The 20,334-nt window shown below is 58.7% G+C and overlaps 2 protein-coding genes across 3 annotated transcripts in view; one reads left to right on the forward strand and one right to left on the reverse strand.

The window, feature by feature from the left end:
* The window catches only part of RAB10 (RAB10, member RAS oncogene family), a 51,477-nt gene extending 45,715 nt beyond the window's left edge, over nucleotides 1-5,762 (reverse strand). Inside the window, exon 1 of the mRNA XM_074820405.1 lies at nucleotides 5,241-5,762. Coding sequence (XP_074676506.1) covers nucleotides 5,241-5,367 — 127 coding nt within the window. The 5' untranslated portion in view covers nucleotides 5,368-5,762. The remainder of the gene's footprint in view (nucleotides 1-5,240) is intronic.
* Nucleotides 5,763-6,130: 368 nt separating this feature from the next.
* Nucleotides 6,131-11,325, forward strand: LOC141921536 (uncharacterized). Of its 2 annotated transcripts, none has more exons than XM_074820404.1 (3): nucleotides 6,131-9,048; nucleotides 9,902-10,437; nucleotides 10,570-11,325. In XM_074820404.1, the coding sequence occupies exons 1-3, from the start codon at nucleotides 8,992-8,994 to the stop codon at nucleotides 11,294-11,296; spliced, it is 1,320 nt and encodes a 439-aa protein (XP_074676505.1). In that variant the 5' UTR covers nucleotides 6,131-8,991; the 3' UTR covers nucleotides 11,297-11,325. The 2 variants fall into 2 exon arrangements, with proteins under 2 accessions (XP_074676505.1, XP_074676504.1); XM_074820403.1 differs by lacking the exon at nucleotides 6,131-9,048 and adding an exon at nucleotides 9,311-9,753.
* Nucleotides 11,326-20,334: the final 9,009 nt, after the last annotated feature.

The following is a 20,334-nucleotide window of genomic DNA, read 5'->3' on the forward strand; positions in this document are numbered from 1 at the left end:
AGATCAGGGAACCGATGCAGCTCGGTTGAAAAAAATAGCTATGTTTAAAAAAGTTTCCAGCCAGCTCAGTTCCTCAGCTCTTCACCATACAGCCCTCTGCACACTTCTCATCAGCGCTGCGAGGCATGCACAAGCAAAACTGCTGCTAGATTAACAAAACCCAAACCACCCTCAATCATACCGTAAGCCCAATTCACTCTGGAACCCTTCTCCTGGGCGTCCCAGCAGACAGAGGTGAGGAGAACCATGCTCTCCAGGCCAAAAAATACTCGTTCCACCTCTGGCAACCAAGAGCTGAGGGGATTCCCAAGCTCGAGGCCGCATCCAAAGCGTCACGTCCAACAGCCACTGATGGATCCACTTCAATGTTCTACTTTCATTCTGAACCCATGTATATTTTCCCTTCCAAAACTTCCCATGACAGCAAGTTTTACACATCAATTACCTCTATGTAGAAACATTTTTTGCATCTCTTGCTGCCTGATGATTTCCAGCATGGAAACAACTGCACAGGAGTTGGGGTGGGGTTTTTTTTTGTTGGGGCGCTGGTTTGTTGGTTTGGTTTTTTTTCTAATTCACCTGCTCCATGCCAGGAGTCAAATACGGACTGAACCCACAGCCTGGGCACAACATACACAAAACTCAAAGTCGTCTGCTGCTCCTACAAGCCGACAAACTATAGATTTGAGACAAAAAAGGAATATAAGGAAAAAGCAAGCCAGTACTTTCAACTGCTGTAGTAACACTCTTTTTTTGCGCACCAGAAACCACTTGTTTTTCCAACTTCATTGCACCCATCATACGGTTAAAAAGCGTCTTCACAATTCAAAATGTAATTTCCACTTAGTTTGTTTTCCCCCAATTGACCAAGTTTCTCCCCATTCTCTACCTGGGACTCCTTCCTTCCCAATATTAATACAGCACAAGCACAGGCAAACAAATCCTCACAAGACATAGGAAGAAACTTGCTATATTTACTATTTTTGATATCTGAGGACTTATTTTAAAAGCATTTCACTGCTTTAATGTACCAATATGGAATGATTCCAAAGGAAGTGCTTAGCAACTCAAAATCACTTCTAATAAAGGGATAAGAAATTTTTAAAAAAACTGAGAAAAGACTGATTTCATCAGAAAGTATTTCTCACGTACCTCTGCATTTAAAACAAGTTTTGCACACTCCTAGCACAGCTTTGGCATCAAGACTTTGCTGCGTTCAGAATAAAATATGGGGTGATCAAACATCAAAAAAAAAAAAATCATACTGCTTTTTCTCCCTCTCTCTGGGTTTGTAGAGTTGCAGTCAATGTGAGTAAAGACCAGGAACACAGAACACAAGTGCATCTTCAGGATGGGTTCAGAGCCATGAAAGCTTTACCTAAACCAGCAGCATTTAGAGGGAATCTCACCATGATTACATACACTTTGTTCTGTTGAGCATGTTACTCAAGGTAGTCAGATTCCACGGGAAAACCTTTTTTGTGACTCACCTTCATTTGCATTTTTACTTAGTCAGACAATAGCAATTATACGCTTGAGTTCAGTTTTGACATTCAAATTCCAAGACAGACACAGCCCTGCAAGAGCAGCCCTCTCTACCTGCCTGTGCCCAGGCAAAGGCTGACCCCGAGCAGCTTCACAGAGCATGCCCGCAGAGCTCCGACACATCATCTGCTGAGGGTTCACTTCAAGCTGTCATCAACTTGCCAGGCTGCGTGCCCATACAAACATTACTAAAGAAAATTTAAGATCTCAAGTATACGTTGACTGGAAGCTACTTACACTAACGTTTTTAATACTGAAAATACAGAAAATCTGCTGGCAGCATGAGTGGCAGATTTACTAAAATTAGTAGCGTTTGGGGAAAGGCAAGACCAGGCAGCAGTCTAAGAGAGGCCTCCAGTACTCAGTGCTCAGGAGCACCAGGGAGCAACACCACTGCCCAGAGGAACAGCTACCACCGACAGACGTGGCCCAACTGTTGAGTATCCATAGAGCACAACTGAAAAGTCACCTCCACAATCTCTCAGAAAAAGATACCATAAAAATGATTTTTGCACCAGAGCGTTACTGAAGAGTTATTAAAATTAAAAACTGTTTGCGATAGATTAAGTCTTCTACAATTTATTCCCTTTCTACCTGAAAACAGCAACATAGCATTTGAGGACAAGGCCCCTGCTCTCTCCAGGGAGGTTACAATGACTTAGGGATTCTTGCAGAAGTGCCATCTGGATTATTTATAGCACCTCTAGACAGGGTAATGAAATCATTCACACATGCACCTCATCACATCCAAAGGCTTAACTGCTGTTTTAGCAGGAAATATTAGATTGGAGTGATTAAAAGTCAAATGTTAAAGAGAGTATACCGAATTACACATATAGTAAATTATATCCAAACTGCCATTACAGACTGTGCTTAATCAGTCCTTAAAATGTGTAAAGATGGAAGTGAATCTAAGTTACCAGTGTGAAGTGGAAATGCATTATTATTGTACCTTCACTTACATATGCAAACAAGCTTTTGCTTTTATAGAATTAAAACGCTTCCCCCCACTCTTCTTTTATATACACAGGCTAGTTTCAATATTCTCCAAGACCCATCTCTCCCGATAAAGATTAGAAAGACTGGACCAGTACCTGCTCACAGACACCAGTACTGCTGTATATTTTACATACTCGACTATCTCAGGCTCTTGGTGGAGCTCAGTGTAAACACAAAAGCATGAATCAGAGCTAACAGGCTACCGGGTATTACATTTTTAAACATAAGGAGAGATTCAGCCAATAAGCCAATCACCTCCAACGTCATCTACTGTGTACACAAGTACTTTGGAAATAGTATTTCCTTGTTGCTACGGGTCAAAGACTCCGCCTGAAGTTTTTCCTGAAACTTTCCTCTTTGGGCTGCAAAACCAGCCCAAGTGGTGCAGCTAATGCAGGGGGATTTATCACAGCAAGTACCACCGGGCAAAGCACCTTTCCTGGACTGTCACCGCTGCAGCAGAGGAAAACCTGAGAAAGTCTAAAAACTGTAGTCACTGGTGGTAATTGGAGATAACATGTTTTTAGACAGATCACTCAATCCACTTTGTTGTAATTATGTGGAGAACTAAGCGGACAGGTGTTTTAACCCAGTTCAAGATTGTTTCCCTCATGGACCAGCTGCTTTTTAAAAGGTGCTAATGTAGTCTCCCTTTCAACTGACACTGCGTGCACAGGACACTGTCCCACCAGGCTTCCTCCTTAAGCAATTACTGAAGAACTAAGGAAACAACACATTTAAGTCATCTTTGGGCAGTAAAGCACTCGGAATTCAGCACCACACAGAAAAAAATCTATTTGTACCCCAAAAACCTGCTGAATTCCACGGTGAAGACGCAAGTCTGACCCACTCTGACACGCCAACCAGTCATCAAGCAGCATTCACAGCTATGCCTGGGTGTTTAGTCCAGAATTTAGGAAATAAAACTTGTTTGCCCTCCAGTGTACATGCACTACAAACAGTTTATGTACTCCAGCAATAAATACCTACTGGTCTAAATTTCTGACTGTGCAGAAACACTTCCAAACTCTGCACATGCACACTTGCTACTAAACCTGATGATACTCTGCTTGAACACTCAGAATTGCAGAGTTCGATCAAGAACTAATTACTAAATTACTAACTATTATACATCACTAAAAGCACAAGCTCTCTGGAGCAAGAGCCACCACATACCCGCTGACCTCTTAACTAAGACGTTGACTATTTTTAACTTTGAGAATTGAAATAAACCTTCCCAGCAAACTCAGAAAGCAACAAGCGCCATGTGATCCAGGCGAGAATTTGCCAAGCAGCGCAGAATTACACTGAGGCCACAGCAGCAAAATAAATACAGTCAAGGTACGCGATGTTAAGAGACAAGATGAAGTGACTGTCACACACACCTCCCCCCAAAACAATTAAGCAAAACCCTGAGGCCCAAAGAGCTTTTAGGCAACAACTGTGCCTTGACACTTAGCTGTCCCCCAAATATACTTTTCCAATGACCCAAGGCTTGCTTAAGAGTGTCTTTTTACATCTTGTAGCCTGAGCTGCAATTTTTAGGGTGACGTTTCGACACCGATGAGGAAGTACACAGCAGCGTCCTTACACCTAGCACTAAGATTTACACTGATACTCCATGCTGTCCCACCCTCGGTGAACAGCTGCACAGCCAAACATTCAAGGGATTTATGTCAAGCACAAAAAGCCAGATCCAATTCAAACCCCTCCAAAAAAAAGATTTGTTTTCCAGATGTGTGGTAGGTATCTGCACACATTACATGGGCAGGTACTGCAAGACAGAATGGAAGCATGAATTCTCTTAAATTGCCAGAGTCGGTCACCAAGAGGGTAAGAAGCTGCTGACATGAACTCTTCATCTGCAAAACAAGACGGTGTTCAGGAGAAGACAAACAAAACTCTCTGATAAACCTAGGGAGAAAGGACATTAGGTACACGGCCTGTCTCATGGCACAGATTACACGGAAAGGGGAAAGCCTGCAAAAATACACAGCTCTCCTTCACGATGTCAAAGAAACTACCTCAGTCAGGAGCTTCACGCCGCATCAGCTTTGCCAGAAGCCCGGCGGGGTGGACAGCTTTGTTGGGTGAGAAAACAGACCCCACCCACAAGTGGAATCATTTCTGCTAAGCCACATCAATAGCGGCGAAGAGACCGCGCAGGGATGGCAACCCCACCGCCCTCCTGCGTGCAGGGGGCTGGAGATCAGGCGCTGAGGGAAGGAGCCAGGTGGGCTCCGGCTGTTCGCTGGCGGAGAGGGTGGGGGACACGCTGCCAACGCTGCCCCCAAGGGAGGGGAAGAGAGGGTCGCTCACGGTCACCGACAGCCGAGAAAACTGCTGCGCTCAACTGCGGAGAGAAACCAAATGATCCCTCCCTGCAGCAGGGGCAAAGCCGGTGTCGGGTGTGACCAGGGAGGCCGGCTCGCCGAGGATTTCACATCGACAGCGAGAGCAGAGAGGAGAAAGGGTGGGGACAGGGGGTCCCCGGGGACCCGCGGGGACCCTTCGCCTGACACAAGAGCAGAAAACATGCCCGAAAGCTGCGAGGCAAGGCAGAGAGCAGGGCCGTGCCCCCCCGGGAGGGCTGCAGGAACCCCCCACAGCAGGAACGGGGCGGCGGGGGAGGCCGGGCCGAGGAGGTGCGGACCCCCGGGGGAGCGGGGCGCAGGGCGGGGGGGGAAGGCACTGACCGATGGTGGAGATGAAGGTGGTGTTGAAGGCATCGTCGGAGAAGCGGAAGAGCACGCAGGTCTTGCCGACCCCCGAGTCCCCGATGAGGAGCAGCTTGAAGAGCAGGTCGTAGGTTTTCTTCGCCATGGGGAGGCGCGGCGGCCGCCGCCGCCCGCTCCGGCCCCCTGCTCGCCCCCCCCGCCGCCGCCCTCGTTTACCGGGCGCTTCCGCCGCGGGTCCGCCCGCCCACCCCGGCCGGCAGCACCGGCCGCACCGCTCTGGAGGGCGGCGGCTAAAGAGGAGGAGGAGGAGGAGGAGGGGGCCCACAAAATGGCTTCCTGTCGCGGGGCGGCCCCGGCGCCTGGCGCGCTTCCCCCCGCCGCCACGGGCCCGCTGCTCCTCACGGGGAGGCGGCGGCGGCGCCCGCCCTCATAACCCCTCGGCTCGGCTCGGCCCGGCCCGGTTCCCCCGGACGGCGGCGGCGACCGCAGCGGCTCCTCACAGGCGCTGCCGAGGCTGCGCGCGCCGCTCGGTAACCGCGCAGGCCTACGGAGGGGTGGGGGGGGGTGGGGGGCGCGCAGGGCCTGACGTCAGCGCGCACCGCCTGACGTCAGCGCGCACGCACTGCTCGCGGCAACAGGGCTGCGAAGGGGGGGCGGGAAAGGGGGCGGGGCGGCGCGCGCGGCCCGCCGTGGTGACGTCACCCGCGGCCGCGCGCCGGGGGCGGGGCCTGAAAGGGCTGGGAGGGGAGGGGGCGTGGCCCCGCCTTCCCACCTGCGTGCCGGCCGGCCGGCCGCCGGCGGAAGTCCCGCCTCCCCTGCTTGTTCTCATTGGGTAGGCTCGCCTTTCAGTCTCGCCTCCACCCCGCCCTCTGGGGTGACGTCACGGCGGGGCAGGGGCGTGAGCGCGACCCTCGGTGGCGGGGGGGCGGCGGGCAAGAGGTCGCCCCCTGGCGGCGGGAGGCGGTGTCGGGCCCTCACAGGGACCCGGCCGGCCCCGATGTGTCCCCCCCGCCCCCGGGAGAGGCCCTGGGCCCGGCGGCCCTTCCGCGGTGTCCCCACCTTGGGGACCCTCCCCTGCAGGCCCGGGAGCCGCCAGCTCCGGCCGAGCCTCACCGGGCCGCCTGCGGGCCCAGGCTGCAGCCAGCGGGCCGTCACGCAGGGCCTGGGCGCCTCCCAGGGAAGGCACAGCCCCACAGCGGCCACCGAGAGCTGGGCTGAGCACCGAGGCACAAGAGCCCAGAGGGACACCCCGGTCCAGAAATGGGGAGCCAAAACCAGACGAGTGGACGGGCTGGAAGCAGGGGACTCGAGGACACGGGCAACGCGGGGAGCCCACATCCCTCCTGCAACCCTGCGGCTACCTGGGCGCTCAGGGCGTTAGTCGCAGCTCCTGCTTGGATGGGAGAGCGAACCCCCCCTGCGGTGAGAGCCAAGCTGCAGGGTCACCGCCGAAGCCCCTTGGAAGTGCCCCATCACCGGGGGCTGCCGGACACCCCGTCGCTCCAACGTGGGGAGGAGCAGCCCTTGGCAAACAAGCGAGTGGCTCGCACACCTTCAAAACCCGGCCGTCCCGTGGCGCCATCCAGCACGCTGCCAGCTGCAGCTCGCTTACATAATTAAACCTTCTGCGAACGGTAATTTCCCGCTGTTCGCGGGGTGAGTTACCTCCAAAGGTTTAATACGAGTCGTACCCCTCCCACCCTGCCCCTCCCAAAGCGGCTTAGCACGTCTCTGAAGACAGACGCTGGGGTGTTTTTCCCTTTGTATTTTGATTTCTCAGCCTTGCCGGCTCCCGCTTGCCGACACGCTTCCCCCGCCGTGCGTGGGGTACAAGCCTCTGGCCCAAGAAACCTTCAGCTCTCACAGCGGGTTCTCTCCAGGAGCTGACACAGCAGATGAGGCAGGAGTTTGCGGCTTCACAAAGAAGGTTTATTTTTAGCGCTCGGCTAGATCAGTTTAAGGGCACTGTATGAAACGCTTCCTGTCTACAACTGAGCAGAGAAGAAGGAAAAACGCCTGTATTCACGTCGAGCTCAGCAGCTAAGGCACCACCACAGCTACTGACGGGGGACCCAGGCGGCTTCCAGTCACCCCCCCAAGGGTTTATCAGCACAAGCGCATCAGTAGATGTTTGCGCCGCTGTTTACAACAACCTTTTGTCCTAGAAAGTTTTTTCATGGACTTCAAAGAAGTTTATCTTTTAGGATCCTAGAGAGGAAGCAATACGAAATCTCGCACATCCCACTGCAAACAAGATAAAGTGTTTTCTGTCTGATGTCTAAGACTGGCCCTGATGCTAAATGTCACCCCCCGAGGGAACTGATCCTGCAGGAGAAACCCCACCAAGGACAAGGACATCCTTGCTTTTGGTTGCTTGCTGAGTCCTGGTCAGGAGACCGTCACCGCGGCGCTGGTAGCTTTGGGGATGTCCATTGAAAGGTTCTCACAGCTCTCCCCACCACGTCCTCCCAAAGCTCCTCTGCCCTGATCTCAGGAGGACACTGATCCGATGGGACGAGGGGTCATGACCAAATCAGGAGGAACAGGGTGGAAGGGCAGAGCCAGCAGGACCCGGCAGCCTCTTCCCGGCTGTCAGAAACAGCTGAGCAGCAGCGGGGGGGGGGGGGGGGGCGTGTTGCAACACCACTCGCCCTCCAGCCTCACCGTGAGGAGGGGAAAAGCGAATCGCTGAGTTGTGCAACAGCACTGAAGTTTGGGGAGGTTTGCTCGAGGAGAGCAGCAACGCGCTGGTTACTCTAATCCTCTGACAAAGCGGGGCCCAGCCCTTGGCGTGTGCGGGGATGGAAGGGATCTTTGTCACCCAGGAGGCAGCAGCCGCGAACAAGCAGCTTTGTTTTCTCCAGCTCCTCCCCCAAGCAAGGACAGGGCCTTCGTGGCTCGGCCACAGGCCCAGGTCAGGCCAGCTGAGGAGGTTTTGGCCCCACCGTTTCTGGTTCCTCGCCTGGAGGGGTGATCTCCCTGGAACCCTCCAGCGCAGACCCTCGCTTACCTCCAGCTCCCCCCACTTCAGGAACGGCTGGAACCCAAGATTTGTGTGAGGACAAGAGGCCCAAGGGTGCCGGCGGGAGCAGCCCCAGGTGCTCAGGGCGTTGTCTGAGGAGGAACAGAAAAGGGGTTGAGGTTCCTCCTCCTGCTGCCATACAACACCAGGAGCTCTGAACTCCAGCCACCCCCCCGCCTGTAGGCATCAAGCTGCCTCTTTAATTTTGCTGTTGTCATCGAGGCAGGGGAACTCAGTTAAATACCAAACTATACCCAGGAGCTGGGTAAATCTTTTGAGATGCCCCTGGAGAACCCAATGTAAGAAATAAGCTTCGTCAGAAAGATGAATTCCTGAGGAGGGGAAGTAAAAGCGATGCAAGGGGGGCTCCCCCGCACTGCTTTTCTCTTTTGCAGATACTTGCATACGTGGCATTAGGTCTTACGAGCCCTCCTGCCTCCAGCTGATCCACACGGCCGGCCCGAGCAGCTTCCGAAAAGGCCATTTTGCCAGCAGCAGAACGGGCTGGTGGTTGGAGCAGCTCCTGCCACTGCTGCTGGTGGGGCCGGGCTTTCACCACCTCGTATCCCACATCCCTGCCTCCAGGCAGGGCCACAATGGACAGCCAGAAAATAAGAGGAGCAAGAAAGGCAGCTCCATGTCCCTGAAACGGGGATCGTCTCCCCCATTTTCTCTTCACTCCCTCGAGAGGTCGCCCCTCGATGAGTGGGTTCAGTTTTGGGCCCCTCACTCCAAAAAGGCCATTGAATGACTCGAGCGTGTCCAGAGAAGGGCAACGGAGCTGGTGCAGGGTCTGGAGCACAGGTGTGATGGGGAGCGGCTGAGGGAACTGGGGGGGTTTAGTGTGGAGAAGAGGAGGCTGAGGGGAGACCTCCTGGCCCTCTGCAACTCCCTGAAAGGAGGGTGCAGAGAGGGGGGATGAGTCTCTTGAGCCAAGGAACCAGCGCCAGGACAAGAGGGAATGGCCTCAAGCTGCACCAGGGCAGGGTCAGACTGGCTCTTAGGAAGGATTTCTTTGCAGAAGGGGTTGTTGGGCGTTGGAATGGGCTGCCCAGGGCAGGGGGGGAGTCCCCATCCCTGGAGGGGTTGAAGAGTCGGGTTGACCCAGCGCTGAGGGATCTGGTGGAGTTGGGAACGGTCAGGGGGAGGTTCATGGTTGGGCTGGAGGAGCTTCAAGGGCTTTTCCAATGAGATGATTCTGGGATACTGTGATTTTGAGGGGAACACCCCAGCCCCTCCTCGCAGGGGGAAGGACATGTCAGGAGTGGCTGCTGGGTGTCACAAAGGGGGCTCTGCCCAGCACGTGATGTCACAAAGGGGGCTCCAGCCACCCCGTGAGGTCACAAAGGGGCTCCGCCCACCTGCCCCAAAATAAAAGGCCGCAGCCGCACTGGGCCCACAATCATGGCGTGTGGCAACGGGCCCACCTCGGCCGAGATGCTGCTGCTAGTGATGCTCATCCTGCTGTTCCTCCTGGCTGGCGCCATGCTGGCGGCCTGCTGGTTATGGGTAGGTGACGGGTGCACCGCGCTGCACCGGGGGGTGGGATGGCGTGGGGTGGGGGGCTGTGCTGTGGGGTGGTGTAGGGTGGTGTGGGGGGGCTGTGCTGTGGGCCTGGGAGGTGCTCCCGTCTCACCCAGCTCTTGTGGTCCTGCAGAGGAAGAGGCAGGAGACAAAACGATGGATGCCAGTGGAAGCTGACCTGGAGAACCTGAGGAGTGAGCGGCCCTGGCACCAAGCAGACTGGAAATGGCATGGCATGGCACCGTGTGGCACGGCATGGCCCAACTGCACAGCACACGGCACGGCGTGGGACGGCATCATGGTGCAACACAGCATGGTGTGGCACGGCGTGGGACAGCATCATGGTGCAACACTGCATGGCACGGCAAAGCATGATCGCATAGTATGGCAGAGCATGACATGCCACAGAATGTCATGGGAGGCTACAACACAGCATGGCATGGAATGGCATGGCACGGTGTGGGAACCCATGGCATGGCATGACACGGCCGAACATGGTGCAGCAGGGCACGGCACGGGGTATCCGTGCAGACAGTTGGTTTTTTTGACCTGGCCCCAAGCACCCTGCAAACCTCATGGCAGGCCTGAGCTCACTCCGTCGCCTTCCTCGGAGGCTTCTCTACTGAAGCACAGAGGAAGGAAGGAGCCCGCACCAAGCCTGGAGACATGGTGAGTGCTGGGGGAGACCCCCAGATCCTGCCCCAGACCCTCAGCCCGTGCCCTGCCCACGCCGGGCAGCCCTGCCCGTCCCGCCGGAGGGGCCGGGGTGCAGCAGGTTCACCTCCCTCTCCTCCTCTGCAGTGACAGCGCGAAGGCACCGAGCACGGAGCGCCTGTGCCCACTACCCCGGATATCGTCCCTGAGCTCCCTCTCGACGAGCAGCTCCAGTTCCGTGGACACCCTCTGCTCCTTCCCAGAGCCCTGCCCCGGTGCCATGGCGGAGCTGGCGGCGCAAAAGCGCTTGGGACCCGCCCAGTCCCTGGAGGAAGATGAGGGGCTGGTGGAGAGCCTGGGAGCAGCCCTGGGCCAGGACCCCCCACTGGAGCAGTCAGCAGGGACCAGGCAAGAGCAGGTCCCTGGGCATGAGGGGGACAAGGCGCAGACACCCAGGGATGTGGAGCCGGCCCCCGGCAGTCCCCACGCCCGCCTGCGGACGCTGGTGATCGAAATATGGCTGCGGAGCAATGGAGTGGAGCTGCCGGTGCCGCACATGGACACCGACAGGGCTGAGGATGGGGACAAGGAGACAAGGATTCCCAACGTGGAGTCCTTGGAGATGGACAGGAGCAGCCCCATGAAGTCGGGCAGCAGCAGCCCCGTGAGCCTGGGCAGCACCATCGCGGCGGCTCCGGGCAGGAGCAGCCCAGCGGAGCCCAGTCCCCAGCAGCGGGTGCCCGCGGGCAGGACGCGTGGCCGGGCGTGGGAGGGCTGTGCCCAGCTCTGCAGGGGTACCAAGGCCTGGTGGCAACGGCGCTGCCAGTCCTGCCGCAGGCGCTTCCGCAAGCCCCCGAGGCAACACCAATGCTGATTCCAGCGGGCAGCCCGGAGACAGCAGATGGCGGTGAGGGCTGGGAAAGTCCCGGTGGTGACTCCACCTGAAATGCAAAAAAATTAAAGTATCTTGTCTCCATCCCTGGTGCCGTGGTTCTTTACCCAGCCCTTGATGCGCCTTCTCCCCCGTCCCTTTGCCAAACCTCCCCTTTGGGTCCCTTGCTGACCCCCCCGGCTCCTCTGCCGGGTCTCCCCCAGGTCCTGGCTCCCAGCTCCCCCGGGCTTTGTCCCCTCTGTCCGGCCCCGCGTCCGTAAGCACCACGACGGGGACGTTTGCTTGGCCCAGAGCTGCTCCTGCCAGAGCAGGCAGGGACTGTGCCTGCCTGCACCCTGCCTCCTGCCTCCTGCCCCCCTCCAGAGCCCGGGGGCTGCGGGGCACCAACTGCAGTAACAGGGTGACTGGACAGCTCAGCTCATTGGCTCTTTTCACCTGAAACAAAGAAATTCACTCAACAGTCAAGTTCTTCCCTGTCAAGCAGATATTCTTTATCAGCAGCACTGGGGTGGCCCTGGGGATTCTCCACCATACGGGCTCCCAAGAAGGAGTAAGGGACATCGCTTTACAGACACACGCATCGTAGATATTCATTAGATTTCCTAGAAAGGGGTGTGTTATGATAAGGTGTTCCCGGAATTCATTTACGCAGTCCCAGCACGTGTAGTGAAAATAGGGTGAGGGTCTTTGCTGGTTGAGGGAAGAAGTAAGCAGTCTTCTTCACGCTGGTCGCCAGCTGACCCTCTGTCCAGAGCGAGCGCTGTGAAGTAAAGTCCAGGTGCCTCCTTCCTAAATCAGCAGAATCATCCTCCTACAATAGGGTCTCTGTGTCTCTTTCTTCGAGCTCCCCCTTATCTTACTTTTCCCATTCTAGGAGTTGCCCAGGTGCCCACTGAATGAAATGGGCTGCCCAGGGCAGGGGGGGAGTCCCCATCCCTGGAGGGGTTGAAGAGTCGGGTTGACCCAGCGCTGAGGGATCTGGTGGAGTTGGGAACGGTCAGGGGGAGGTTCATGGTTGGACTGGAGGAGCTTCAAGGGCTTTTGCAATCCGGATGATTCTGGGATTCTGTGAGAGCAGAGGGACCTGGTCAGCACTTCCAGGTGGCAGGGAGTACGCAAAGGTCCCGCAGAGCCTTTGGCAGAGGGCTCGCTGTGCCGGACACGTCTCTTATTTCTGCCCAGTCACCCTGGCTCAGATTCTGGCGAGGCAGCGCCAGCGTGGGCGGCTCAGCGGGGCTCTGCCCTCGCCGCTGCCTCGGCTGTGCTCTCGCAGAGGCTCCTTCCCCAGGTTTAATGCTTAAGAAGACCAGTCTTGCCGTGGCTCTGCCCCCCACCCAGGACAAGCACCCCCCTCCGAGAGGTTCAGCCCTTCTGTCTGCTGCCAAAAGTTTCTGCCCTCCGGCCGTAGCATCACTTGCTTATGCTGGGTCATGATCCCAGGCTGGCGGCGAGCGGGGAAGAAGCTCGGCATTGTTGTCGTCAGTGCTTTGCAGAGCCAGTCACCGCCTTGTTTTCTAAGTTTTTTCACCAGGGAGCAGAGCAACGATTAGAACAAGGGACTGAGAAGCGGCGAGCGGCGGCACCGCTTCTCCCCGGGGGACTCACTGCAGAGGCAGTGCCGCCTCCGATTCCTGATTCTTGGTGGAGCAGCTTGGGGTGACTGATTGCAGGGCTGCCTGGAAGCACATTAACGATTAATGAGTAGTTACCTACAAAGGAAGATGAAGCGTTGGTCCCTGGATCTGGGTGGAAAAGGGCCTGCCCTGCACGCACTGGGCATTTATCCCGTTTACAGGAGGGTTTGGAGGGATCTCGGGGGAAGCGTGGGAACGCCCCAGTGCTTTTGTTGAGCACCGTGCAACCAGAACTCTGCCTCTTTCAATTACATCTTGCCAGCAGATTATTAAATCCTTTAATCTTTGAGCAACGATGCTGGTCTAGTTGCCTTACAAACATTGCTCACACCACATCTGTCAAAAACCCGGATCCAAGATAAAAGCCTGGAGCCTCCCACATGGTTGCCAGCCGTCCCTGCTCCCCCCCTCTCCCAGCTCCTGTGGGATGATGGCAGAGATGGGAAGAGGAACCGGCCACGGAGTTTCCCCAGGTGACGCAGGAGTCGGGGCAGAGCTGGGACGCAGCTCAGGAGCTGCAGACAAGTGGCATCGGGCACGTGTGGCTCCAAGCCTGCAAGCCCCATGAGCCGGGCAGGGCCGCAGCTCCTTCCAGCCCCCTGTTAGCGTGGCCGGTGATTGGCAAAACGGCACAAAATAAACCATCCAGCCCCGCATCCCAACGGGATTCATCCTCTGGAGCCACAACAGAGGGTCTTCTCCCAGAGGGCAGCCGCAGGAGAGGCAGCACTTTGCGGCAGCGTTTAGTCCATTTATCAGGAGAAGCTGCTCGCTGCTCACCCACCTGTTTTAAGCGTCTGGGGCTCGTTTGGAAAATGGGCAGTTTCCTTTAACGACATGCCTGTGGATGGGAACATGGGGGAGCTCTGCGCCCCGAGCTGGCTCCCGTACCGCCGCTGCTGTCTAATTATAGAGGAGTCAGCTGCCGGCAAACTGATCCATCCTAAATCCAGGCTTAGTGTGAGCTGCGCTTACCCGGCCAACTCCACCCCGTTTCGATATGGGGTGAATCCTGCACCAGAGCGATTCCCTTGCTGCCTTCCTGGGTGGCTGTGGGAGCTCCCCTTTCCCTGCCCTCCTCTGCCGTGCCTGGGTGGTCTCTGTTGCTCTGTGAACACGCAGATCACGGTCTGAAAAAGCCAGAAAATCTCTGATCTCAGCCCAAGGGGTGGCTGGAGCCCAAGACCACGGCCAGTCGGCATCAGGGGTGCTCATGGCACCACCCTGCAGTCCCCACCAGCAGAATTTGTCTCCCCCTGGTCCTGGCTGCCCCAGCCCATCCTGCACTCACTTGCTGCTTGCACTGACGTTTTCTGCCGGTGCCATGGCCAGGAGGTGGGGACGGGCCTGATCCTGCACGCAGGGGACAACCAGGAGCCATTTCTTCCTCCAAGCCCCGTCCGGGGAACCCGGCTCGCTGGGGATGGGGGGTGTGGGGAGAGATGAGGAATTTGTGGCACGGGTCAGGAGGGTTTTGCGGAAACCAGAGGCTCATTCCCAGATATCTTTTGCAGAAGCGGCGTGGTGGTGTCATGGTTTGAGCTCAGAGGGTAACCAAGCACCAGGCAGCTGCTCGCCCCCCCTTCCCCCCCCAGCGCTGGGAAGGAGAAGCAAAAGGCTCAGGAGCTTGAGATAAGGACAGAGAGGGCTGATCTCATCCTTTAAGGCACAGGCAAAAGACAGACTCGTTAGGGGAAGGAAAAAACCATAAATTTAATACAGACACTAACAACAACGGTGTGTAACAGTCAGAGTAGGGCCGTGAGCAGCATTACCACATCCTGAGAACACGTCCCCCCACCCCTCCCTTCTTCCCAGGCTCAGCTTTGCTCCCCAAATCTCCACCTCCTCCCCCCCAGCGGCGCAGGGGGCAGGGGATGGCGGGTGCAGTGGGTCCTCGGGGAGGGGGGAAGGTCTGGCATTCCTGTCCTGCTCCAGCATGGTCCCCCTCTCGCAGGAGACCTTCCTCCACAAACCAACTCCCCCGCGAGTCCCTCCCGCAGCCGGGGGAGCTTTGAGAAGCTTCTCACAGGGGGTCACTGCTGTAGCCCCGTCCCCTGCTACCAAACCCCCCCGCTGCTCACTCCAATCAGGACAAGGACACATCTCAAATCAGAGAGAAACGGAAAGGTGTCCTGTGCTGAGATGTGCTGGGGTGGCCTTTACTCTTGGAGAGGCTATGCTGAGTGGCCGGAGCAGCTCTGGGTCCTGAGGGGAACAGCCCAGGCAAATGTTGGGTGGTTCAAGCAATGGGCAAAGGACCGAGCTCCTGCCAGCTCAGCTGGGGACACTGGGAGGCAGCTCACACCAGGATTTGGGCCGGATGGCTTCTCAGGAACCCCCTGGCATCACCGGGAAGGGAGGAGCAGCGGGAGAGACTCTGCTCTTCACAAGTGACACGGGGACACAGCCCAACTGCCACGGAGGAGGGAGATGGGGAGAGAAATCCCGTGGATCTCGGGGAATGCTGGTGAGCTGGGCTGGGGGGGGAAGCAGCCAAATGCCTGGCGGCCCCCCAGGGTGCCTTCCCCCCATAGAAGTCAAGAGAAGAGCCATTGGTGGGGGACAGGCAGGAGGATCTGGTCTCTCAGCTGCTGCCCGAGCTGGGGACAACACCACGGGGGATGAATCCTCTCCCCATCAGGAAGGACGGGCTTGAGAACGGGTTTTTCTCCAGGGCTGCTCCAGCCAACACCAACACGTTAGTCAAACCTCAAGAAAAAGCCTCAGGAATGTCAACTCAGTGCTGCCAGACCGTTGTCCCTGCTCCCAGCCCGTGTCCCTGTCCCCAACCTGTGCGCTTCTCCGTGTCCCCACAGCAGCAGCCCAGAGGGCTGAGATGTGTCTCCCCTGGGGACAGTGGTGCCTCCTGGGACCCCACCGGCCGTGGCAGGGCTCTGCCCGGAGGATTCACGTTGAGCCCCAGCACCGTTTTTCTGGTGGCAGTGGCGGATCGGAGGATTTAAGTGACCTGGGAGTGCGCTGAGCAGCACTGGGACCTGGGAACAGGGGACCATGAGGATGATGAGGAGCTGAACGTTAGGAGGTTTGAGTGTTTAGTGTGAGGAGGAGAAGGCTGAGGGGAGACCTCATCACTCTCTACAGCTCCCTGAAAGGACATTGTAGAGAGGTTGGTGCTGGTCTCTTCTCCCAGGGAATTAGTGACAGAACAAGAGGGAACGGCTTTAAACTGCAACAGGGGAGGTTCAGACTGGACATGAGGAGAAAATGTTTCCCAGCAAGAGTGGTCAGAGAGTGGAATAGGCTGCCCAGGGAGGGGGTGGAGTCCCCCTCCCTGGGTGTGTTTAAGGGCCGTTTGGATGAGCTGTTGGGGGATGTGGTGTAGGGGAGAACTTTGTAGAGTCGGGCTGAGGGTTGGACTCGATGATGCCAAGGGGCTTTTCCAACCTGAATGATTCTGAGGTGGAGGCCAAGTGCCATTGGCCCTGTTCTGCACCCTGGCCCCGAGCTGAGGCTGTGACTGGAGCAGCTTTGAGACAACCTCAGGCAAAAGTTTGGGGAGGAGGGACCACGGTGCTGAGGGGAGGGGGAGCACAGGGTCCCGCGGGTGACAGTCACCGCCGGTGCCAGCACTGCCAGTGACACTGGTGTGATGTGGCTGGCGCCGCTGCCAGAAGCCTGCCCGGCTTGGCAGGGCCTCCCTCCCGCTCCTCATTAATTTTTTAATGACTCCAGCCCATGCCTTTGCCAAGCCGGGGCAGCCCCAGACCCCTCAGCCCCAGGAGATGCCTCACCCTGGGGGGGCTGCCCCAGGATGAGGGTACCGGGTGTCCGCTGCTGGGGGGGAACATGGGGCCACAGCCCCCCCCGGCTCCCCCTGGCCACCTGCAAGAGCTGGAAATTGGCTCGTTTGGTGTTTTCCAGCATTTTTTTCCAGCATGGAGCATCGTCCTGGAGCTTGGGGCTGTGTTTCCACAGGAGTTTGGGGGGCTCGTGGGGCTGTAGCTCCATCCCCATCCCCATCCGATCCATCCCATCCATCCCATCCCATCCCATCCCATCCCATCCCATCCCAACCCCATCCCATCCCATCCCATCCCATCCCATCCCATCCCATCCCATCCCATCCCATCCCATCCCATCCCATTCCATGTCAACTGCCACCATGGCCGCCCTAGCACAGGGTCCCTGCCTCAGGCCACATGGGGAGCCCCCGACCTTGCCCCATGGCAACACTGGGGACCTGCCATGGGCAGGCTGGGGGGGGAACCCAGGAGGCAGCGGGGTGGAAAGCTGCCCCCCAGCACCCCTCTGCTCAGCACCCCAGGGTCCAGGGACCACCGGCGGTCAGGACAGGGCAGGGGGAGGTGGCCAAGGGGTGCCAGGGTGTCCCAACAATGGCTGTGGTGTCCCAGAGATGGCCATTGCGTCCCAGGGTCATCCACGGTGTCCCAGAGGTGGCTCCAATGTCCCTGGGGTGACCATGGTGTCCCAGGGTTGGCCATTGCATCCCACAGTCAGCCACAGTGTCCTGGGGGTGGCTCCCAGTGTCCCTGGGGTGACCACGGTGTCCCAGGGGTGGCTGCAGTGTCCTAGAGGTGATTGTGTTGTCTTCTAGGGACAGCCTTGGTGGCCCGGGGGTGACTGTGGTGACCCAGGTCTGGCAATGGTGTCTCAGGGGTGGCCACAGTGTCCCAAGGATGGCTGGGGTGTCTGGGGGGGGGACTGTGATGTCTCAGGGATGGCTGTGGTGTCCAGGGGGTGACTGTGGTGTCCCAGGGGTGACTGTGGTGTCCCAGGGATGGCTGGGGTGTCCCTGGGGGGGACACAGGGAGGAACAGGAAAGCCGAGGTTGTGGGAACCGGGGACCTCCCCAGACCCGCTGCAGCAGCAGCAGCGTTTTGGGGCCAACCCAAGCCCACAGCCAGGCCCCAAGTGACACCCGGGCTGTGTCCCCTGCCAGTGTCACCCGGGGGGGCTCACCCCCACCTCGGCCGTGGCACTGGTGTTGGTGCGGTACTCCACAGTGAAGGGGGGGGGGGGGGCAGCATCCCTGGGGGGGGCCCAGAGAGACCCCCAGACCCTGGGGTCTGGCTGGAAGCAAGTTTTGCCCCCCTCACCCCACACGGGGACACACCGGGGGGGGCCAGCGGGGCCGTGAGTCACCGCGTGTCCCCCTCCGCCCCGGGACTCCCCCTGCACCCCACCCTGTGTCTCAGGGCCTGGTGATACCCCCCCCACAGGCACTCAGCCACCCACATGCCCTGTCCGACACCCCTGGGACCCCCCCTCCCAGCCAGGGCCACCCCGGGATCCCCCAACACCCCCCCCCATGGATGGGCTAAAGCCGGCGATGGGGGTCCCCTGGGGCTGGGGGGCAGCGGGGGGCTCAGGGCTCTCCCCCGCTGTGGTGGGGTGGGTGGCCCCGCGCACCCCGGGACTGGCCCAAGGGGGGCAACAGGACAGTCCACTGTCGTGTCCCCCGTCCCCGTCCCCCCGTCCCCCATCGTCCCCCCCTGCCCCCACTAAGGGTCATCAGCCCCGAGGCCAGGCCAGAGGCCACAGGCCAGCAGCAGCAACGCCCTGGCCCGATGCTGACACCTGCGGGCGAGGGACCGGCCCTACATGTCACCCTGCCCTGCGTGGCACCGTGTCCTGTGTGTCACCCTGACCTACATGTCACTCCGCCCTGCGTGTCACCGTGTCCTCCATGTCACCATCCCCCTCCACATCACCCTGCACTGCATGTCACCATGTCCCTCCATGTCACCATGTCCCTCCATGTCACCGTGTCCCTCCATGTCACCCTGGCCTGCATGTCACCACACCCCTGTATCACGGCGTCCCTACAGGTCACCGCATCCTAACACGTCACACTGTCCCTACCCGTCACCCCCTCCCTGCTTGGCACCCCTCCTGACATGTCACCCTGTCCCTCCATGCCACTGCAGCCGGGTCCTGCAGAGGGGAGCCCTGGAACCCTTGGGGACACCGGGGACACCGGCCCAGTGCCACAGGCAGAGCTGGGCAGCACTGGGGGCCCTGCCCTGTGACACAGGGGGGCTGCAGCAGGGACGGGACCATCAAGCCTGTGCTGGCCCCAAGGGGGGCTGACCCCCACCCATGGGGCAGTGCCGGGCGGTGCTGGAGGCCGAGGCGAGGGGGGGCGTGGGGCCGGGGGCACGGCTGCTCCGGGGAGAGAAGTGGGACCCCCCCAGACACACGCGTGAGGCACGGCCCCGCTCTGCGGCCTGGTGTGGGGCAAACCCCTGCCGGCAGTGCCCTGTCCTTCCATCTCCCCCCATCATCCCTCCTTCCATTCTCTACCCCCTCCATCTCCCCCTCCCTCCCTCCTCCACCCCCTTTATCCCTCCTCCATCCCCCCATCGTCCCCTCCATCTCCCCACCGCCCCCTCCCTCCCTCCTCCATCTCACCATCACCCCCCCATCCTTCCTCCAGCTCCCCATCGCCCCCTCCCTCCCTTCTCCACCCCCTGCACCCCCTCTGTTGCCCCCTCCATTCCCCTCCACCCTCCCCATCACCTCCATCCCATCTCCACCGCGGCCTCCATCCCACCCTGCATTGTCCCTCCCATCCCCCTTCCACCCCTCCACACCCCCCCCATCTCTCCCTCCCTCCCTCCCTCCCTGGCTGCTGCATCCCCCCTTCCACCCCCCCTCCCTCGTGCCCTCCACGGAAGTTTCCCTCCCCCTCCATCCCCTCCCCATCCTTCCTCCATCCCCCTCTGCCCTCCCCATCATCTTCTCCACCCTCCCCTTGCATCCCCCCTCCATCTCCCCCCATCCCTGCTGCATCCCCCTCCCACCCCGCCTCCACCATCCCCTCCATTGTAACCTCTCTGGGGAGAGGCGACCCGCCCCCGCCCCCCCCCCCCCCCCCCAGAGGACTTGGGTTGCACCACGCAGTTCTGCCTGTGGCAGCAAATACCCCAATTAATTAATTATGGGATAATCTCTGGTTCCGGGGAGAGGGCAGCTGCTGAGACTCGATTAATCTCAGTTTAATCTCCCACCCAAGCCCCGCTGGGTCCCCGTGGGGTGCCAGGGTGGGTCCCCGTGGGGTGCCGGGGTGACTCCGGGCTGAGTCGGGCTGGGCCGCAGGCTGGTGCGGGCCGGGATGTGCCAGCGGTGCTGGGGCTGGCGGGGGGACAAGGGACACACTGCCCCATGACCCTGTCCTGCACCCCGCGACCCCATCCTGCACCCTACATCCCAGTCCTGCACCCTAGATCCCAGTCCTGCACTCCATATCCCCATCCTTCACCCCACGACCCCATCCTGCACCCCACATCCCTATCCTGCACCCCACATCCCCGTCCTGCACCCATATCCTGTTTGGATACACGTGTGCCCTGTACCCTCCATTGCACATCCCGATCCCGCGTCCCACAGAATTTCTCAGCA

Source organism: Strix aluco, chromosome 3 (assembly GCF_031877795.1).
Source record: "Strix aluco isolate bStrAlu1 chromosome 3, bStrAlu1.hap1, whole genome shotgun sequence".
Lineage (NCBI taxonomy): Eukaryota > Metazoa > Chordata > Aves > Strigiformes > Strigidae > Strix > Strix aluco.